This window comes from Solea senegalensis, linkage group LG1 (genome assembly GCF_019176455.1).
Source record: "Solea senegalensis isolate Sse05_10M linkage group LG1, IFAPA_SoseM_1, whole genome shotgun sequence".
Classification (NCBI taxonomy): Eukaryota; Metazoa; Chordata; class Actinopteri; order Pleuronectiformes; family Soleidae; genus Solea; species Solea senegalensis.
The window spans coordinates 15202607-15223217 of record NC_058021.1 but is presented as its reverse complement, the minus strand read 5'-3'; the positions used below and the strand labels follow the sequence as shown (position 1 = coordinate 15223217).

The following is a 20611-nucleotide window of genomic DNA, read 5'->3' as shown; positions in this document are numbered from 1 at the left end:
TTGCGATATTTCATTGAGACATTTTATTATTATGTTTGCATGTGTGATGTATATTTTCTATTTCATATCTATCTATCTATCTATCTATCTATCTATCCAGCAGCATATCATGCTGCCAGGCAGTGTCACCCCCATCTGCTTTACTGTATTTTTACAGCTAGGGACAAAACAGTAGTAGTAGTAGTAGTAGTAGTAGCGTAGTTCACATTTTGCAAGTAGCTTTCCCATCAATGACTGCACACAGCTGCATTCCCACTCTTCTAACAGCAGGGTGCAGTCATGCACCTGATAAAAGACATGAAGACGAAGCTTTGTATAAAATTCATCAATGATTATAGCAGCTTGCTAACTGTGCTGAGAGACGGTGCATCAATGACCACATAAATTTGAGACCATTTTATGTTATCAGTTTGGAGCATGTATGTATGGAAATGGATGAATGCTGTTTTTGAATGTAGAAAATATTGGCCATTTGTTGATATACTGCATGTATATATATATATATATATATATATATATATATATATATATATATAATATTTTTTTGATAATAATAATGAAACCTCTTATCAGTTGATTCATATGCTGATAATACTGCCGAGTCTGAGAGCGAAATCCCCTTCCTAATATCCACATGAATGTTAGATTCAGAGCTGGATGGCTGCTTTTATGTTACCTCAGATGGTGAGTCTGTGTGATGAATTATAGACAATAGGTTGAGGGCAGCCAACAGTGCATTTATGACAGATAATAAATGTGCACTGCCAAACCAAGCCAATTGAAGTGTGCCGTTCTGGAATGGAAAAAGAAAGAGAGAAGGAGTTCATAGGCAAAAATTGTGATATTGTGTCAACACTTTATTATGCATCACCACCATGCAAAATCACTGCTATGAACTTGCTCCGGAAAAAAAAAAAAATCAAAGTAGATATATTTCACACATTTATGATTTTAGATTGGCTTGCCACTTTCCTCAAAGTGACTGAGCAAAGTTTTGCGCACTCTCGGTAAAATACATCAAGAGTGTGTATTTTTGTCTTGCAAGTCATCCAAAGATTTGTGTGAGAGCACTGGTGCTAACAAATGACGCAAAGGCAAATGAGTGATGATCGGACCTTAATCCATAAACCCTTAATTGTAAACACAAATTGTTCAATGTCCTTACCAGTGTTAACCTTTGAATTTCAACTCTCTGTTACATATTTATTTCAATATATTCTAAGATGCTTTAACTTATGTTTCTTTAACCATTTGTATGTAGTCAGTATACATATTAGCAGATAAAATCCATTCCAAGCATCAGATAAAACGAGTTTCACCTCATTTATCCTGGGAAACACATCTAGCATTGCTGCTGATCTCTTCATGTTGTTATCTACTGTACAAGTGGCATTGACACTTTGAACAAGCTTGCAGTCAGCTAAGGCATAGTGCATTGGTTTGACTAGTCAAAGAACTCTTTACGTATATTTGATCAGTAGCAGTTGGCCTGCTCCATAAAAAAGGTTACAATGAAAAATAATGCAAAAGCCACTTGACAGCAACAATAATAAATCTATGGAATAGTGACATAGTCTGCCCATCTCGGCCATTTACAAAAGATTGCAATCATTTCAACTCATACATAATTCTAAACATAAACCAGACAACTTTTCACTTCATTGAAAACCAACTCGGAAACATGAACATTTAAAATAACCAGTATTGTCACTGAATGTACGTACCGTTTTGTTGTAAAATGATTACAACTCATATAAAAAGGACAAAATAAAGAAGAAAAAAAATCCCCCAAATCATGACGTTTTTATGGCACCTGTGGTATCATAGACAGCTCATTAATTAATCTCTTTACATCAGCTCACAGTATTATTTTAAATATGTGGTTGGTTAAAAATATATATCTTTACATAAATGTATCCTGTGGTTGGATTTAACAATTGTTTTCAACTCAAATTCTTTGTTTCTTCAGTGCTCATTGGTGTTGGCCCATCCAGTGTCTTCTACTATTGTTGCTTTTCATATTGCTCACCTATATCGAACAAAAAACATGGCATTTTATACTGACATTATCAGCAGTAAAGGAACGTTTTGTGTGTTTACAACAACATTAATATTCCAGTGTTATAAACTTACCAGTAACCTGGGCTAACACAGTCACTGCTGCAGAGTCACCTGTACCACAGCATGCACACCAGGTTAGAATTTAAACAAAGAAGCAGGACTCGATAATGCAGTTATTGTCTTTAATGTAGTTTCGGTCTCACCATGCATGTTTTGTCTGGCTCCTGCTGGTGCTTCATTAGCTCCTCCATCTTCAGCTCGTCCTCCAGCTGCTGCTCTAGGTCGTTCTCAAAGCTCTCTGCATCTGCAGCACTGGTCATCCTACGCCACAGATCACACAGTTTAATACAAGATTAAAGATGCCATATAAAACAGGGTATACTGTTTATAAAATTGTTTCCATTGAACATGATTTAATTTCATAATGAAAAACCATCCCACAGACTTGTTGTCTTTTAAAAGAACCATCATATTTTATTCAGTTGTTAAAAGAAATGACCTGAGGTACATGGCGTTTTCCAAACACATCTATCTAACAAAGCAACACCACAAGGCAGCAAACAATTATTTGATAAATTGACTATGAATCGATTACTAAATGAATCATGGACTATTTTGATAATTAATGAATTGGTTCCAATGCTTTTTTTTTAATAATTAAAACAAGCTTTCTGATTTTTCAACTTCTTTCATTTTAATATTTTCTGGTTTCTTTGCTCCATATAACAATGGAATCATTAAAACAACAACATAATTCTGGTTTGAGAATGTTATCATTTCAAGGTTTGGGGAAACAACAATCAACATTTTTCAACACTCTATGACTGATTTTATGGACCAAACAATTATTCGATTAATTGAGAAAATAATTGAGAGATTAATTGATTATGACAATAGAAAACACTGCAGTGAACTAAAGCAGTATCTCAGGTTATGCATAGACATGTATCAAATGGAAGAGTGAAGACACCAATATTTATTCTTTGACATTGTTTTCCTCACTTTATTACAGTCACTCTCCTACAACAGCACAAACATTTGTAGAATTTCTTATTTATCGATTATTGATGACAACGTGTATCTGATTACAACCTTGTTTTATATGTGATGAAGGGATCTGAGGAGGTCGTTGCCAACAGGTCACTGCGTCCAAAGTCTGAATCTGCAGTGCTCTCACTCTCACTTCCACCCTCTGTGCAAATACAAAGAGATATAACGTCAGCTGTTACACAAAATTTCAGGGACAAACAGGCGGTCAAGCACTTTGGAATTTATTCCAACCTGAATTGAGTTCCCTGACCAGTGACGACATTGTGTTGGTGATGGAATCAGCAGCGATGAGCAGGTCATTTCTCAGATTTCTCCTCGGACCTTAAAAATAGACCCCCAAAAAGATTAGTTTGATTATGTAATATGTCAATTTGTCTTGAGACATTTCGGATTCCCTACTAACTTTGCTTGACTATAGAGATTTGGAGATACTTGGGAGACTTTCACAGAACTAATGCTGCAAATTGTACAAAATTAGATCCTGTCTAACCTGGTGCCGCATCAAAAAAAAGTCATGTTTACATTGGAAGAACATCAGGAAAAGGTCTTTGTTGTCGTTATACAACTGAAATTGCGAGGGTTGTACAGAGCTGCTGCTGCAACCTGACCGAATGTGTCTAACATTTGAACATTCACACATGTTTTGATGGTGGGAGGAAACTGGAGAGCCCCGGAGGGAACCCACACGGACACGAGGAGAACATGCAAACTCCACACAAAAAGGTCACAGACCGGGAATCGAAGCCAGCGCCTTCTTGTTGTGATGCTAGTGACTGAACAGACAATCACGGCTCAAAAGCATCCGAAATGTGGCATGTGGACGTATTTCTGGTTCACCACATAGATTTGTGCATAGGAGGATATAGGAAATGGCATACACAGTATTAAAAAAATATAAAGATCAGGATTTTATACATGTTGTTTCAAATAAAAAAGCATTACTCTTAGCTCTACTATATACAGCTTCCAGTCAGCCTTATCTTTGCCATATTTTGGAACCAAATGCATGTATATTTGTATTTGTTATATGTATAAGTATATAACTTACCCTGAGCGAAGGCTTCCTGGACGTCCCCGCCCACGCCCATGAGTGAGTCCTGAGGTGTGTGAGTCGGGGTCGTGACAGCAGAGTCTGAGTGGATCGGTGTGGGGATTGAGCGGCTGATGGTGTGGCTGGGGGAAGAGCGTGGAGAGCCCGGGCCCTGAGTCTGCAACACAAACACGCGGAGTCAACACAGTCATGCAAAAATGGCAAGACAGTAAAAAGAACATAATATGTGATTATAAAGGCAAACACTATAAGCAACATGTCACATGACTAAACTGTCAATTTCATTCTCAGAGCTCAGAACCTCAAAGCGCAGCTGCAACAATTCAGTTGAACAGTTTTTGAAGGTTATCAAGAGGTCAATTTGTCCTAAATGTGGACCACAAAAGCTTAGTGAGCAGCACACATTACACGCACGTTAGAAATGTACAATATGCAGAGTCGTTAAGCTGAAACACAAAATTATTCTAATACTCAACATGCTGTTTAACTGAGTTTTCTCCCTAAAAGTGTTCCAGTTATGCCCACAAACCAAACCACACGTGTGTTTTTTGTCTGGTAAACAAAATCTTTCCGAAATATGTAAAAAAGAAAAAAAGAAGAACTGAAGTAAATTCATCTCTTTGTTGTTATTGGAAAGATAAACGTTTTTAAGGTTCAAGTATTCATTTCAAACATGCGTCCAAGTTTCACTCTCTTTTGCTGCCCTTGGGGGGTTTTCACACACTTACAGCTTGTCTCCGTTCCTCCTCCAGCTGAAAAACAATATTTATGGCCCATGAAATAAGAGAAATTGTATTTCTGAGTATTTCTGAAAATAAATATATAAATAAATAAATAAATAAATAAATCATGGCCCTGTTTCCCCCAGGTTGTGATGGGCATGTGGCTTCCTCATTCAGCTATAATGGATTAACATTGATCTTTTTAGGCTAATTGGATTGCTACCCCTGGAATGGATTGTCAACTTCAACTAAATGTTTGGTTTGGAAAAACAAAAACAATGCTGTTGTCATGGACAGCCAGGGTTTGGGGAGTAAATGTCTGTAAGATAACTATAATCATGTGTTAAGGCTCAAAGAAGAAGCAGTAATTCTTAAAATTGAAATGACGCACAATAAACATTAATAAAGTACGAGTACGTATCTCACACGGATTTGTCTTCGCAACAAGCTGGTGTTTAAAAGCGTCCACATTATTGTTAGCTTAAGGCTGTTTTTTTTGTTTCTGACTGAAAACGTTTTAAGGCATTTTGCCTGATGAAGATATGATGTTTTGGCCCAATATTCAATTGCTTTTACTTGCTGATCCCTGATTTAGAGAGTCCATTTAACCTGATATGCACGCTTTTGGACAGTGGGAGGAAACTAGTCTACTTAAACATGCAAACTCCACACGGAAAGGCCCTTTGGTCAAACAGGGGTCTGAACCAGTGACTGTCTTGCTGTGAGGCAACACTGTTTGCCACTGCACTACTGTGTGACCCCATATTTAGATCCATATATTTAAAATTGATGAAGAAATTATATGAATAAACCACATCTATATTCGTAATGCTTAATTAGCGTCGATAGTTATATAAAAGCAAGATCTTATGTTAAGAGTATGCTAGTGTTTGGCTGTTAAAGATGGACGCCCTGTAATGGACATGTTTTTTTTAGGTTTCCTCATCTGTAAAGTGCAGTGTTTGCTTTACATTAGCTGGAGTGATCAGCCACAGCTGGGAGGAACTGTAATACAAGATACATTCATCATCTGGCCATATTGCCTACCAGCTGCATCAATGTGAAAAAAGAAAACATACAAGCACTATATGTCCATGTAGTATTATATAAACATGAAAACATAATGGATTATGGCCAAGAAATGTTTAAAAAATAACAAAATCACAAGCATATTGTGCTGTACAGAGTGTGTCTTCCTCCAGTAATCACAAAGGCGACTTAATCTGTATGTGACTACTGTGCAGCGAGCGAGATGAGAGACATGTCTCTGGTACCTTGAGAAGCATCATTAGCTGCTCCAGCTGCACCATGAGTTCCCTGCGACTGTCCTGGAGACTAGACATTCTTTGTTCCAGCTCATCTTTGCGTTGCCTAACAGGAGAAACAAGTTGTACAGTGTGATGATACCATAATGTCACGTGAGTGGGCAAAAAACGGGGGGCATGATGAGCATCTGTTGTTCATTTCCCATTATAGAGTATAAGTTCTACTGCAGTAAAACCATAAAAAGAATTAGTGTGTTGAATTGAGCAAGAAAAGGTACCTGAGAAGTCGAAGCTCAGCCAGCAGAGTGGGATTCTGCTGACCCTTGTCAGGAGGTGGCAAGGAGGCCTCCTCATGCTGGAGACGCAGACGCTGGATTTCCTGCAGGATTTCTCTGTGATTGGGGGACAACCATGCAAATTATGAATTTAGACATGCTGTGTTGTGTCTTTGTGGATGTTATTATTCTACCTCTATTTTGTCTTCTTGAGCAGAAACTGTGTGAAATAATTTGTATGTCCTTTTTCTGAAAGAGGGCTCTGTCAAGCAAAACTATCAAACCTGACTATGAAAGCATTAGTGTGTATACACATGCACGTATCAAACTGCTAAACAACTGTTTGTTTTGTTTTTTTAGCAATACAATTCACTTCTGAAACTCTTAGTAGGTGCTCCAAACTGTTTTACTTACAAGTAATAATATTATAAACAATATATTTTCTTTCATTTGATTATTGATTTGATTAATATTATTATTAACAGCCATTATTAATGCAACTATTAGTTATTATATGAGAAATTTAAAAAATAATTCTAGATCCCACATAAGCAACAAAAACGATGTAGAAACATAATTTAAAGCCCTGATAGATAACCCAGTTGAATATTTTAGTTGCCTTTTTTATCGCTAAAATTGACAAGCTTTTAGTGTCCCAGAATTTGTCAAGAGACAAAGACAAAAAGGGCCGAACAGTATCCACCAAGGCAGTCATCCCTGACCTGTTTTTGCTCTCAAGCTCAGCAATGAGCTGCCTCTGCTGTTTGTTGGCATCCAGAGAGCAGGGAAGGTCTGTGGGGATCCGCTGCTGTTGAGCCTGTTGGTGAAACCAAGCAAGAGACATCACGTGAGCTGGCTTTACTTCAGGATGATGTCATCTGCTACCTTATTTAATATCTCCGAGGGGGAATAAAACGGTTAAGTCACCAGACCTCCATCAAGATCTGTTCAGAGGATAAACCGACATACGAGTCTGCTTAGAAATGATCACCACCCTTTTTCATCTTAGCAATAAAATGGATGAAACCCCCCAAAGGTAGAGCAGCAGCAAAAGTGAAACCCTTTTCTAATCAAAGACAGGATTTTGACTCTAACCACTGTTGCCAAAATAATGTGTGTAATATATATAGATATTTAATCTCACCGCAGCATCAGCAGCCAGTCGAGCAGCGTAGCGGGCAATGAGACTGTGCTCTTCATCTTGATGGTTACTGCTCTCTAGCAAACTGATCAAGAGGAAAATAGAGATGGGCGTCACAACATAACACAGTTAATGATACATGGTGAAAGCGATATTAAATATGCAGCCAAAAGAAATGCAAAAAAATCCCCCCAAAAAATTGTTATTTTGTTTGTCTGATTAATCAGAAAAGCTTCAGACAGCAGAGGCACCAGAGAACACAGGTGGACAAAGGTGTTAGATAGCACTTCACCACAAGCCAAGTATTAGTGCAGACACATGCAACACTATCTTAGTGTTGTTTATAAGCACCTGTATAAGCATCTGTGCAACAGAAAGAAGCAGATATTCTCATTAATATGCAGCATTTACTGAATCAAACATAGGGCTGAACAATCGAAACTGTATTGAAATTACAACACGGCCTACTGCAATTTTCAAATCGCAGGAGGCGCAATGTTTGTTAGAGTCAAAAAATCTTTGTTTCTCACAGATCTACACAAATATCACACAGTAAACACTTTTATATATGTTTTTTTCAAATGGAAATGGGAATAATCATGTACAAATGTGATAACCATTCCCTCTGATATTGCCACTCATAGCGAAATCGCAATTCCTGTCAAAGTAATCGCAATTAGATATTTATTCAAAATCGTTCAGCCCTAATCAAACATATCAAATACCTTTTAGAGATTTGCTGATTAAGTCAAATCTCAGCAGCAGCTAAATACCAAGAAACAAACTAATCCGCAATGAGCATTTGGAGTAATGCAACATAATGTAACAAATTACAGACTATGTCACATTATTTCAGACAGAGACAAGTAACATGTACATGAGACAAATGTTAAATCTCATCATTACTACATTACTTTTAAACTTAGAATCCACTCCAGTCCACTTAGGATACAAGTCAGTCACAGTAAACACTTAATTCTGCTGAAGAGCAATGATGTGTTGATGGAAGTATCAAATGTCATGGTATCTATTTAGCATAATTGTCTGACACATGCAGCGTTAGCACTATGGCAAGTTCAGAGTTAGATCAGGGGAAGAACCGCGGGGGTTCGGCAGCAGACCACAGTTTCCACTGGTGTTTGGCAAACACAGTGGCACACCAACTAACCAGGTTTTGGGGTTGTTTTGGAGGAGTTTCACATAGAGGCCAATCAGAACATGTTCGTCTGCAAGTCTATCGGCAACATCAAGGTTGTAGTTCAACCTGAAACAGTCCAGGGTTTCACAAAACATAAAACACAACGTTACACAGGTGAAAGCAAGAGGAGGCACGGGGGGGACAAGAGGGAAGAGAAAGCTAAAAGAGAAAACAAAACGAGGAGAAGAGTGGCTGAAAAGAAGCCTTTCATGGGTGACTAGAGAGAAACAAGGCCATATTATGTTTGGGAAGGCTAGGAGCAAGATAAAGCCTCATGAACTCCATGAGCTGCATGCACTCACTCAGTTCACTGCTATGAAAACTATTAAAAGTCATAATTTTTGACCCAAACGCTCACTCTAAATACATATCGACCATGCACAGTCATCATTTTATTCATTGAGCAACATCAGTTATGAGGCATTTGCACCTTTTTCATCTGTTATGTAGAAAATATGTCAACTAACGTCATTGGACACCGCACCAGAATCAGCCAGCGAATTAGACACAGGAATACAAGAGTAAAAGAAGTCATTTATATTTCCCTTTTGGCTTAGGAACAGAGGAACAAGCTGTAAACACAACATAACATAATATCACTGAAAAGCTGTTTAAGCCAAAGTGTTTGCACACAGCCGCTGATTTATGCATTAGGTGGATTAAGCATTGGTAACTCACATTTAAAACCATTTGTTTCTGGCAATGCAGCAAAGAGAAAAACAACAAATATGAAACTATTTTGCTTCTGCAACACACTCCAGAGCCGTCCTTCAAACCACTGAATGTTCCACGATTTTCAATGGCTGGCTGATAAACTTGTCTATAAACAGCCGAACACAATGAGGTTGTGAGAGTGAAATAAAAAAACCCAAAACATTTAAAACAATCAAATTAAGAGTCACTCTGTATTTGGTGAAAATTCTTCTTTTTTTACCCAAATGAGCAATGCCTTTCAAATTACACAGTCCTTTCCTACACTGTCAGTAAAACATATTAATTAGTGCAGCTTTAACAAAGGCATGCAGCAGAAATTGGGCCCATGAAGAAAGTAAGGAGGCATATTGTGTTGGATTGAAGGATTTCTGTCTTAAAAACAAAAATATCCCAATCTTCCAACAGAAGCACAGTAATAAATGTCTGGATTGCCACTTTAACTATTTATTCCATGCACTTTTATAAACGTTGTACATTAGAAACATAATCAAGTCATCTCATCAGTCACTAGCCAGCACCTGAAAGGCCCTTTATTATACATCAGACGCTCTGACACGCACACGGAGAGAATAAGCTGTAAATACTCATCACTCAGCACATTCTGTATGTTTTTAGATATGTTATGAAAGGGAGTAGTGTTCGCTTATGAAACCTTGTCCACATCATATACGCAGGTGCAGAGCAGCCCAGAGACCTTGTCGTTACAAGAAAAACCAGTGACTGACAAAAAAGGCTAATCCCGCTTCATCTAAACAGACACCTCTATTCACATTTATCATAACAAATGATTTAGGGGAATTTATACAGTTGAGGTGCAATAACTTCAACGTAGATTATGTTAGAAATGTAGCAGTCAGACATTTCCAGTTTTATGTGACTGAAAAGACTGTGACAGGCACTCTAAACTAATGGCCAGAGATTTTTATGATGCATGCTTCATCTGGCGTCTTTGAAATAGCCCCTAGAGTGCAACAGTGTGAGCCCCTCTCCAAGAAAACCAGTTTGCCAATAGTCTCCTTAGGACGATAAGCACTCTAGGTAATGCCCTGTTATTATTATCTATATTAGTGCATGCATGCATTTGCGCTGCATTCATATGCATTCATATGTGCACACCTGTGTCACTTACCCTTTCCCTTTCAACAGATGTGGAGCAGCCTCAGTCAAGGGCTTTATGTGCTCAACATCATTATTCTTGCTGTAAGGCAAGTCATTTACATTCAGGGCCAAGAAACCACAGAGAGGCATGGTGAAACACACACACTGCTAGAAACTAAAGACAGTGTGGGTCACTGAGTGAATCTATGGGACAGGGGGCCTTCAGGGACCATGGCAAACCGAAAAGAGCTGTTGTAAAATCCAGGACGTCCATTGTTCAGCCTGTGGTATACTCACTTTTTGGTGGAGTACGGGTTCCCTGATGTAGGCATGGAGTGGGAGAATGAGTAGTCATTGGTGATGTTTACAGGTCTAGGAGGCCTGTGGAGGAAAACAAATATTAGTTTTTCCAAATACTAGTATTAAAACAAATTGCCTTTTCACTTATTTTGTAATGTAAATTCTTCCATTGTTGTGGATTTCAGCTGGATTATTTGTGGTTGTCTTTGCGCTACAGTACATAACTTTCTGTACATGGAACAGAATGGGGCAACAAAATGCACTACAATTAGTAAGGATGTGGTCAACAAGGACAACATGCAATGGCTCGAGGAACAGATGACTGGATCAACAAATACAGCAACTGCTCTCAGAGAAACCAGTAATAGACACTGACACTTCACTGGGGCGGGGGGGGGGAGAGGGGTGACTGTGATTAGCACAAAGAGTACAAAGGAACGTGAATATAAAAGCATGTTTCTTGTTTGTCAAATAGTCAAAAAAAAAACTCACCACGTGTCTCTATTTTGAGGAGAGTAAAGAGCAAAGAAAGGAATGGAAATAATTTATTACAACTGGACACTAATTGTAAAAAAGAAAATAAAAGTACAGCAGCAAATACATTTGACAAAATCTTCACAATTAAAAGTGGCAGGAATCAAAACATCTCATCACAATTGTCTGTAGTACAGAGTGTAGTGGAAAACATCCTACTGAATACATATTATAGACACAAATGTTTTGTGCACAAAATAATGAATTTAAATATAAAAATCATATTGAGAAATGTTTTAAATAACTCCTGCTTAGCTCAAAAGTCTAGTATTTTGGCTGCTTTTCAAAGGTTAAAATGTCTTATAGTGAATGGGAAAAACACACAAACCTATAGTGAACACATTAGCAGCAGAAGTAGCTTTATGTTCCATATCTAATTTCGCCATTACAAGACTGTGTGCCGCATAGTCTGAGCTGGTGTGGGCCTTCGTCTCATTATTTACAAGAAAACACAAAGCACTGCAGATTACAATCCTTCTCTCAGACATAATTAAGCCTCATTGATCAGGTGAACCAATAGTTCAGGCTTACAGGCAGCTACAGGATGAAATTCTGTATTTAAAAGTGATTCCCTCCGACTGCAGAGCCAGATTTCTATGTTTCTCTGTTGCACAGAAAACAGAAGGAAGATGAACTCACACAATATGAGCTAGGTTGAGCGGTTTCTCTGGCATTTCGAGAAACATGGGGTGAAGAGGCTCTCTGTTGGATGCACAGCTCAGTGACTTACTGAGTGCGCGGGATAACTTCTTAGCAGGGGATTTCTGGGGAGAAACACAGCAGTGAGAAACAGATTATGAGGAGCGCTAATTTCTTTCTCAGCACACGTGGCGTCGCGACAGCATTTCTGTCACCTGTGCCGAACATTTGATGGCCTCAAAATTGTGGTGAAGCAGAGCGAGAATGGCCACAATGACTGGTCCAGTGCAGACACACCTCCCCTCTGCCCGCCCCTCTCCTCCTTCCTCCCACCCCCACCTTACCCATGACGTATACTCCTTCATTTGGTGCTGGTTGCTATGGGAACCACTGGCATGCCCCCTCCAGAAGCAGTCCTGACAGAGCTGGTAATTATGACATTGCTGGCAGCGGTAGCGGAAGCCCATCATACTCTCAGTATGGCAGTAGGAGCACTCGACCGGGTGAAAGACTGCAGGGAGGAAAGGAGGGGTCAGACACACACACATAGTACACACACGTACACACATATGGCCTTACAGATGCACAAACAGATGTGACAGCAAACCCAGATATTCTGCACAACGCAGCAAGTAGAGGATTGATTTACATTAATTTACGCACAGATGTGCTGGGATATCAAGCCTGCTTTGTTGATTTGATTTTAAACAAATACACACCAATCAACCCAGGGCAGCATCAAACCGAATAGGTCACACTGTCCCTTCTGCTATCATGGAGGTGGTTCGAGATGATGAGTGCATCACAAACAAGCACAAACACACTCTCATGCACAAGGTGTAAGGTTCCTATTTACTGGAGGTGTGTGTGTGTGTGTGTTTTGTGGTGGGTGTCTGCTTGACAAGATTGTGGTGACTGCAGATTATGATGCAAAGCTGAACTTTACATCCTCCCAGACCTGCTGCCTTTTCCCGTTCATAAATATTCTGTGTGCCTTCTCACCGTTCTCCACGTTGGCGAGCCGATGCATGAGCGGCAACCAAACCAGACACTGAGGGGGCGGGTCTGACATCAACGTATCGAGGAATGTGTTGAGCGAGACCTTTTTCTGTTGACGTTCAGCACAGGGGGAGATTCACTCACACACTGCTAAATGCTAAGACAATCACAGAATCCAGTTCAGATCATGCGCTGCGGTTAAAGAGCCCTCACCTGCTGTGCAAAGCAGGTTCTCGCTGCTTGTTCTGTGTAACCAAATGAAGGCCCCTCAAAAACCGCCATCGGTAATTTGAGAACCTCCCTCAGAAATTGGTCAAACTGTGCGTATGCCATTATTCCAGCAGAATCTGATATCTGTGAAAAAATATCTGCAAACAAACGCAGGGAGAGATTATACAAATGAATCAAACTAATTGCCACCACAGTCGGCTAATTATGCGTTACACAATGCAATTATCCCACTTATTTGGGAAAACAAATCAAAGTAAAGCAGTTATTCAAATCAGACAGTATAATACACCATCCACACGGCTCTCCCTTTTCCTTACATGAACTATTGTTACGGCACCCACAGATTTAGTAGATTATGTAATAAATTGCATCCATCAGACGATGAATAATGAATTCTCCATTAACGGGCCAGTACTGCTGCTTTTTATGAGCAATAGGTTTAGAGTAAACATATACAAAAGATATAACAATACGCTTGTATAATAAATAGTAATACATTACTTAAAATAGGGACTGTGTGAACTTTACAAAGTGAATTAGCTGATTTATTGCATGGCAAAGGGTTGACTTTAATTTCATTCTTCACAATTAAAACAAAAATAAAGGGATTTGTCGTGTGTGCTTACATCTTAATTTGTCCAGCATTTTCCCACCACAGATGGTTGCTAGTGCCATCTTCACAACGAAGACAGATATCTTGCCATGGCCCTCCCTAAAAGGAGGAAAAACACTTTACATCATGGCCATTTAGCTGTAAAGGCCTTGTGTAATGCTGTTACAACAATGCAATGAATACAACAGTTTTTTGTGAAAGACACACGCTTAAAGGAATACTTCACCAATTTGCATTTAGCTTTGTATTACTAGAACAGGGGTAGTATTTGTGAAAGATTGTGCTTCCCAATCTCAGTTTGATATTGTTAGCGTGACACTTGGCCTGTTAGCGTAACTGTTAGCAAAGATGGCAACATTCTGGGAATGAGGTCCCGTCGCTAACAGTTGAGCTAACAGGACCAAGTGTCACTGGTGGGCACGAAACAAAGAAAAGAATGAAGATATTTCTCATCTCAGGGGAAACTGAGGTTAGGAAGCACAATTTTTCAAAAATATTACCCCTATGCTAGTAATACAAAGCTAAATGCAAACGGTGAAGTATTCCTTCAAAGCGCAAACTTGAAGTGATATTCAAAGGTGTTTAACTTCACTCTTACCCTCACAAAATATTCACTCTACACCAGCAGGTTGTGACAGTATTATTAATTTTAAACACGAGCAATCTGTATCGTCACTTCACGTTTTCGAACACTCTAACGTCCAACTGAACACTATGTTAGCTCGAGTCAAAAGCTCAGACGTCTAAGTACACAGACTATCATGTGATTGGCTGCTCACGGGTCATAGGCCGCCAGCAGGAAGTTCAGCAGCAGGCTGATGGACTGCTCCACATTGATCTGGTGGGTGGTGGGCATGCGTTTATTCAGCTGGTGAAATATAGTGGACAGCACCATCTCCAGACGAGCCACAGAGAGCTCCGCATTGAGGTCCATGGTGTTGAGCCCATTCTCTCGAAAAGCCTCAATGACATTCCAGATATCAACCAGATGCACTGGAGAGCAAACGGGGAAATGGGATATCGGCATTTTTAATGGGACAAACAAATGAGGTGCACTCACTCAGACATACTTAGTGCCGTACTCACGATTGCATTTCTTCTGCACAAATCTGAGTTTGCAGGCTGTTCTGTATGTTGATAATCGTATGGAATCCAAATCCTGAGCCCCTGAGAAAGAATGTATCATTACATAAGGTCAGATATAGCAACTCTGAATCTGAAAACATGTAGTCTGCTTTGTTGTGTGAAGGCCAAGACTATTCAATATTTAAAAAAAAAAAATAAACATTATGCAATACTAAGTGTCATATTATAAAATCTATCAACCACACTTCACCATTTATACTAAGAGGAAAGCTTGAAAAGTGTGTGCCTGTCCAATTTTGGAACGCCAATGTCAATTTAATACAAGGAACACACAGCAAATTTATTTTTCTAGTTCTACAGCCATGAGAAACCACTTGTCCAACGTAAACACAAAATATATTTAAGATCTGCAGAGAGCAGGGCTAAAAACAAACACTGGGTATCATGGAAATTTAAATTAAAAACAGACAGGGATACTTTGATAATGAAACGACTTAAATAAAATAAAAAAATAAAAACTTTTTCATAGCAGCCATTTAGACATTAAGAATTAGATAAACACAAGCATTTTTTAATTAGGATTCAATAGAACAGAATCTCCATTAATGTAGTAAGTAGCACTTGAGTTTACATATTTCAGGCCAAGACAGCTGCTGTAAAAGAGATCAACAAACACTTAAACACTTAAAATTTTAAAAACAAAAACAAAAACAAAAGAAACAAACATAAAAGCGCATTTTCATTTTGTGTAAATAGTGAAAGTGGCCAGTGTTAAAAATCATTCTGGTTGAAACTAGTGAAGAAAGGAAAATGTGTTACATGAAAGTTGCAGAGAGTAATTTGCCATTTTTATGGTCAGCGTGTAAAACAGGCCTGCATAAATCACACCGAGCTGTGTCCGGGAGCACTTACTCATCTCGACAAACAGTTGCCTTCTATCTGCCATGTTGTCACTTCACCGTCTGGAATCTTCAATCATTCTGGTCAGGAAGAGGGGAAAGCAATGTCAGAGTCCATGTATCCCGAATTTGTTTCAATTTAGGCTTAATATTGTTCTACCACTGAAAATGTGCTTCCTATTGAACTTGTGCCACATTCTGTTTATTATGACTACTAAAACTGAAGTGCTATTATTTTAGGACACTGAATGTAGTACAGCTCAGATAACATAGTAGACACACTGTCACAATATTATGTCCATTGGACACTCTAAATTGACCGTAGGAGTGAGTGTGAGAGTGAATGGTTGTTTGTCTCTAGCTGTGTGTGTGGCCCTGCGATGGACTGGCGAACTGTCCAGGGTGTACCCCGCCTATCGCCCGATGTAGCTGAGATTGGCACAACACCCCCCACGACCCTCTGGTGGAGGATAAAGCGGTTAGATGATGACTGACTGACTGACTGGGCACAATGCCACTTCTACTGTGATATTTCTTGTTAAATTACACATTATTACTATGAAAATGACTATTAGTATCCTGACTACGACTAATCTGGTAGATTTTTACCATTTTCAAATGTTCAGCAGTTTACATATTTTTATTGTCAGAATCTTGACAAATGCTGCTCAGTCAAAACTGTGTTGTTGTTTTATTTGTGTACATTTAAGCTAAGCAATTTTGTCTATCATTTCTACTCATATGTTCAGAGCAGTTTCTAGGGTCTCTGGGGGGCCCTGGGCAAAGAGGGCCATTGGGGGCACCTTTTGGACCGTCACAGCTTGGGGATTCTGGTTATATTCAATAAAACATACAGGGGGAAAAAAGTGAATAATCGCACATAAACAAATTATCCTCATATACAGTACATCGGTCACAGGCTGCACCAGATCAGGCGACTATAAATGACAGTTCCTGGCAACCAGTGAAAATTGTAAGCAAGTATGTCTGTAAAAGTCACTTTAAAATAAAAAATAACTAGATTTTTGTGGCTCTTACAATAAGCCTTTTATTTGTGCAAATAGGCAAAGGCACTACATTACAGAGGCCTTGTGCTTGTGCTGCCATGTTTCTACAGTAGCCTGAAAGGACAAATGAGGAGAGGAAAGCAGAGGATCTCACCATGAGATGTCACTAATCCTTCTACACTGAAGCTGTAAACCAGGTAAACGGACAACAATAGTGTTTCTTAAATGTTTACTCTTGAGGCTAAACAAAGGAACTTTGTGAATCAAAAATCTGATAGGCCTACTTCACCTTGTCAACTATCATTGGACAATCACTATTTGAAGGAGGAGGTAAAATGACCAGACTGACTCAAATACAGGCTTCCCAAAGCATTAAGGTGGAAAAACAGGGGCACCGCAACTCATTGTGCCCAATGAGAAATGATTGGACCATTCCACATGACAGGTTACTTTGGCTGTGGGGGGGCGGGTACTTAAGTAAGCAAAGGACAAGACTTTCAAAGGGCTAAAGCAGCATAGAATGCTCACACCACGCCTCACTGCACAATGTCCGAGGCAATCTAATACACCTAGTCATGTGGTTGGTTGCCATGGCAGCAAAGATCCCAGCCACTCCATTCGTAAAAACATAGCGGTAAACCACCCACCCCAACACACACACACACAGACACATAACCCCTCCCACTGCAGACAAGCAAAGTTTGTAGAGGAAAGTTTTGTGCACTAGTTAATATCTTGTGAGATAACGCTCAGTGGGATGATAGTTGAGAACTCAGTGGCACTTCCTGGGCGAGTGGCTCGAAAAGCACTTTTTCTGCGAGACAATCGTTCAGGCATGTTATTTCAAATTACTCTGACAGTAATTGGTAGACCTGGATATTACGCTGCCGTTGCCTGTGGTGCGGAAATTAAAATTAGCCTGGTGTTAAAAAGCAAACAACAGCATGATTTCTTTCCCTTTGCTATCCTTCCTCTGATTTCAGTCAATGCGAGCAGTCAGTTATGCCACTCGATGGAATCCAGTTTAAAGTGTGAAGTGGAGGTGAAATTATATTAATTTAAATTGAAGATAAAGCAATTGTACTTAAATAAGTGCGCACCTGAGCACCTGATTGTGTGAATTATTATTTTCATTCGCCCAGAATCAGCCTTTTTATATTTATATAAGGAGCACCATTTTTTGCAGTTTTATTTTGATGCTTGATAAGGGAGCGAGAGCTGTGATATTCAGCTACAATATGCAATGTTACCTACATTATAAACACTGTACCTTTAAGCAGAAAATGAGATTAAGAGGAAAAAATGTTAATATGTAAATATGATGGTGCGTTGTCCTGACCCAGCAGAAGATCCACGAGAATAGTGTAATGCAACGGACAAAAAGTGTGCAAAAACACAAATAATGACTTTGTTGTTTCATCAGTTGTGGAAACGACACATTAATCTACAACAGTAAACAGCAGTGTTGGATGTAAACAAAGCAATGTCCGCGGCGGGGAGTCCACTGTCATCCTGGAAGTAATGGATATGCGAGGCCATTCATCACTTCCACACTGAATGAATGAAAAGGTGTACAAATACATGCTCTTTCACAGATTAACATCAATATCCTTTTCCACGGCACAAGCAACCACCTCCTGACTTCCAGCTATGTGACCTTAATACAACCCATTGCAGACATTAAACCAGCTGACCATACAGAGATTCAACGCTGGAGTAGGAAACAAGACGATCGACATACTCTACCTTTCATAAAGCACCATGGTTGAGCTGCTTTCCCTTTCCTGAGCTGAGTTGATTCTCCTCCTAGACACAATTGTCCGCAGCTCCTGACTGACAAGGAATCATTAAAACAAAAGTGGTCTAAAAGCACGGCCCCGACTGACGATATCTGAAATTAGAAACTATCAGCGAGGATACAGCCTGCACTGCCTCTATCTTTAACTACAAATGAGAAGGCTCTACATTCTTGCACAGCTTTGCCGGCTCTCCAGTTGCAGACCCCAAACCTCAGTCCTGGCATGTGCCCAGCACGCATAACTCTTTCCCTCTCTGTGGCACTGTCACATTGGCAACATTAAATAAATAACTTCCCCTCTAAAAAAAAAGAGCAAATCCTCATTTACAATCAACATCACAGTCAGGCAGTCATAGCTGGTCAGGCAAGGACCGGCCAAATCCAAAATATGAGTCTCACAGTTATGACTCACTCTGTCTTTGGGGCTTCACTTCCACGGCATCACAGGCCAGCGATGAAAAAAATTGCCTTATTAGTCAGTTATTTATGTTGTGAGTCTATTCCTGTCGCTGCAACACCGTTAATGTACATCCTCCCACATGTACACGGAACAGATTGTCACACAACATGTCCAAACACAAGCACTTGCTTGAGTTACAGAGAAATCTGTGTTTGGCTGCGTACAGTTCATCGCAGCTGTTGCCACTGATTGGGCCAGAGTTATTTTTACATCATAAGACTATAAACAACTCCGGCATCCAAATATTCCAATCCCAGTCAGTGACAGGAATGAAAAAGAAAGAAAGCTGCACCAATTGACTTAAAGTAAGTCAGCTGCTGTGTTTTTCCTGTGGAGGTCATGAGACAGTTTTGTCTTCCCCGTGTGGTACCAGTCAGTGATGCCTGCTGTCTGCAGGGCCATGTGCTCTCTGTCGCCTGCTGATGATCGCCATGGTTTCAGCTACAAAAAGGCCAAAAACTCTGCACCTACAAATTTGCAGTTGTCGGCACTGTCCTTCTCTCCGTGACACTGTTATTACCTCTGCTGAGGAGGTCATGTTCCTGGCCACGTCTGTCTGTTTGTGGGCAACATAACTCCAAACAGAAAAGCACAGACTCGGATGACATTTCCAGGAGATGTAGGTCGCGGCCCAAGGAATAAAAGTATTAGATTTTGGTCATGATCCAGATACGGCCCAGATTCAGGGGTATATTTGACACTGTGGGAAACTGGCAGACGTAGGTTTGCCCTCTCTGAGTGCTTTCTCGTGTATTTGAATATTGAAGCATAACAAACAGAATAGGTGGAAATGCAGTATATTTACATTTCACGTGGGACGTGATTGCATTTAAATCAGGAGCTCAAAAAATAGATCGATAGCGGTGTCATGTTTGTCTCTTGTGGACAATACAAACAGCAAAATTCCAACACAACATTGACCAAAGGTAAAAGAAATGACAGGCAACAGGCTCCTTATAGTGAAGCATCACCTGTCACTGACTGACACCTGTATGGACCAGAAACAAAGGTCCCACTGTTACACAAGTAATCAGTCTCCATACATGCGACTGTGCTGCATCTTCTCCGTGTTTCAACCCTCGTTTTCATCGTCAAAACTTGATAAGTAAACTCATTTCAACCCGAGGTCGCTCCTGTTCAGCTCAGCAGCCGCTGTAGCAGCAGCAGCAGCAGCAGCAGCAGCGGCTCCACACAGCTGCAGCTGCGGCGCACTTGCATGAGACTTACCAGAATTTGTATCGAGGCATGTTGTCATGCAACATCACTGTTCTCTCCCCCTTCAGGAATCGGACTGCCGGGGTCGGTGGACCGTGTCCTGCGGTGCTACTTCTTCTTTGGTGTGGGCTGCAGCGGCATCGTTGCACGAAGGCTGCTGGCCGCTCCTGAGCCGCTCGTTCTCCTGCAGGAAGCTCGTGTTGTGGAAATTTTCCGGGCAGCGGCGGCGGCGGCGCACTGGCTGAGCTCAAACAC

At 40.0% G+C, this 20611-nt stretch overlaps 1 protein-coding gene across 3 annotated transcripts; it reads right to left on the bottom strand.

Moving 5' to 3' along the window:
* Positions 1–836: 836 nt before the first annotated feature.
* dtna (dystrobrevin, alpha) lies at positions 837–20611 on the bottom strand. 3 transcript variants are annotated; one of them, XM_044034103.1, is made up of 24 exons: positions 20369–20611; positions 15890–15957; positions 14978–15058; positions 14671–14884; positions 13905–13990; positions 13261–13415; positions 13051–13156; positions 12393–12559; positions 12049–12173; positions 11368–11376; positions 10873–10956; positions 10607–10675; positions 8734–8829; positions 7569–7650; positions 7147–7241; positions 6428–6541; positions 6159–6255; positions 4891–4914; positions 4160–4319; positions 3343–3432; positions 3154–3253; positions 2265–2382; positions 2134–2172; positions 837–2029 (listed from the first exon to the last, which is right to left on the bottom strand). In XM_044034103.1, exons 2-23 carry the CDS (start codon positions 15921–15923, stop codon positions 2155–2157), a joined length of 2124 nt encoding a protein of 707 aa, XP_043890038.1. In that variant the 5' UTR covers positions 15924–15957; positions 20369–20611; the 3' UTR covers positions 837–2029; positions 2134–2154. The 3 variants fall into 3 exon arrangements, with proteins under 3 accessions (XP_043890038.1, XP_043890052.1, XP_043890046.1); XM_044034117.1 differs by lacking the exon at positions 20369–20611 and adding an exon at positions 19094–19114; XM_044034111.1 differs by lacking the exon at positions 20369–20611 and adding an exon at positions 18630–18764.

Bases quoted from the DNA above. Each gene is read 5' to 3' on its own strand.
- dtna (XM_044034103.1), bottom strand. From the start codon at position 15,923: ATGGCAGATAGAAGGCAACTGTTTGTCGAGATGA. The intron at 15,059-15,889 runs GTAAGTGCTCCC...ATTCTTTCTCAG, and splicing joins GCAACTGTTTGTCGAGATGA to GGGCTCAGGATTTGGATTCC. The intron at 12,560-13,050 runs GTGAGAAGGCAC...TCCTCCCTGCAG, and splicing joins GCTCGCCAACGTGGAGAACG to TCTTTCACCCGGTCGAGTGC.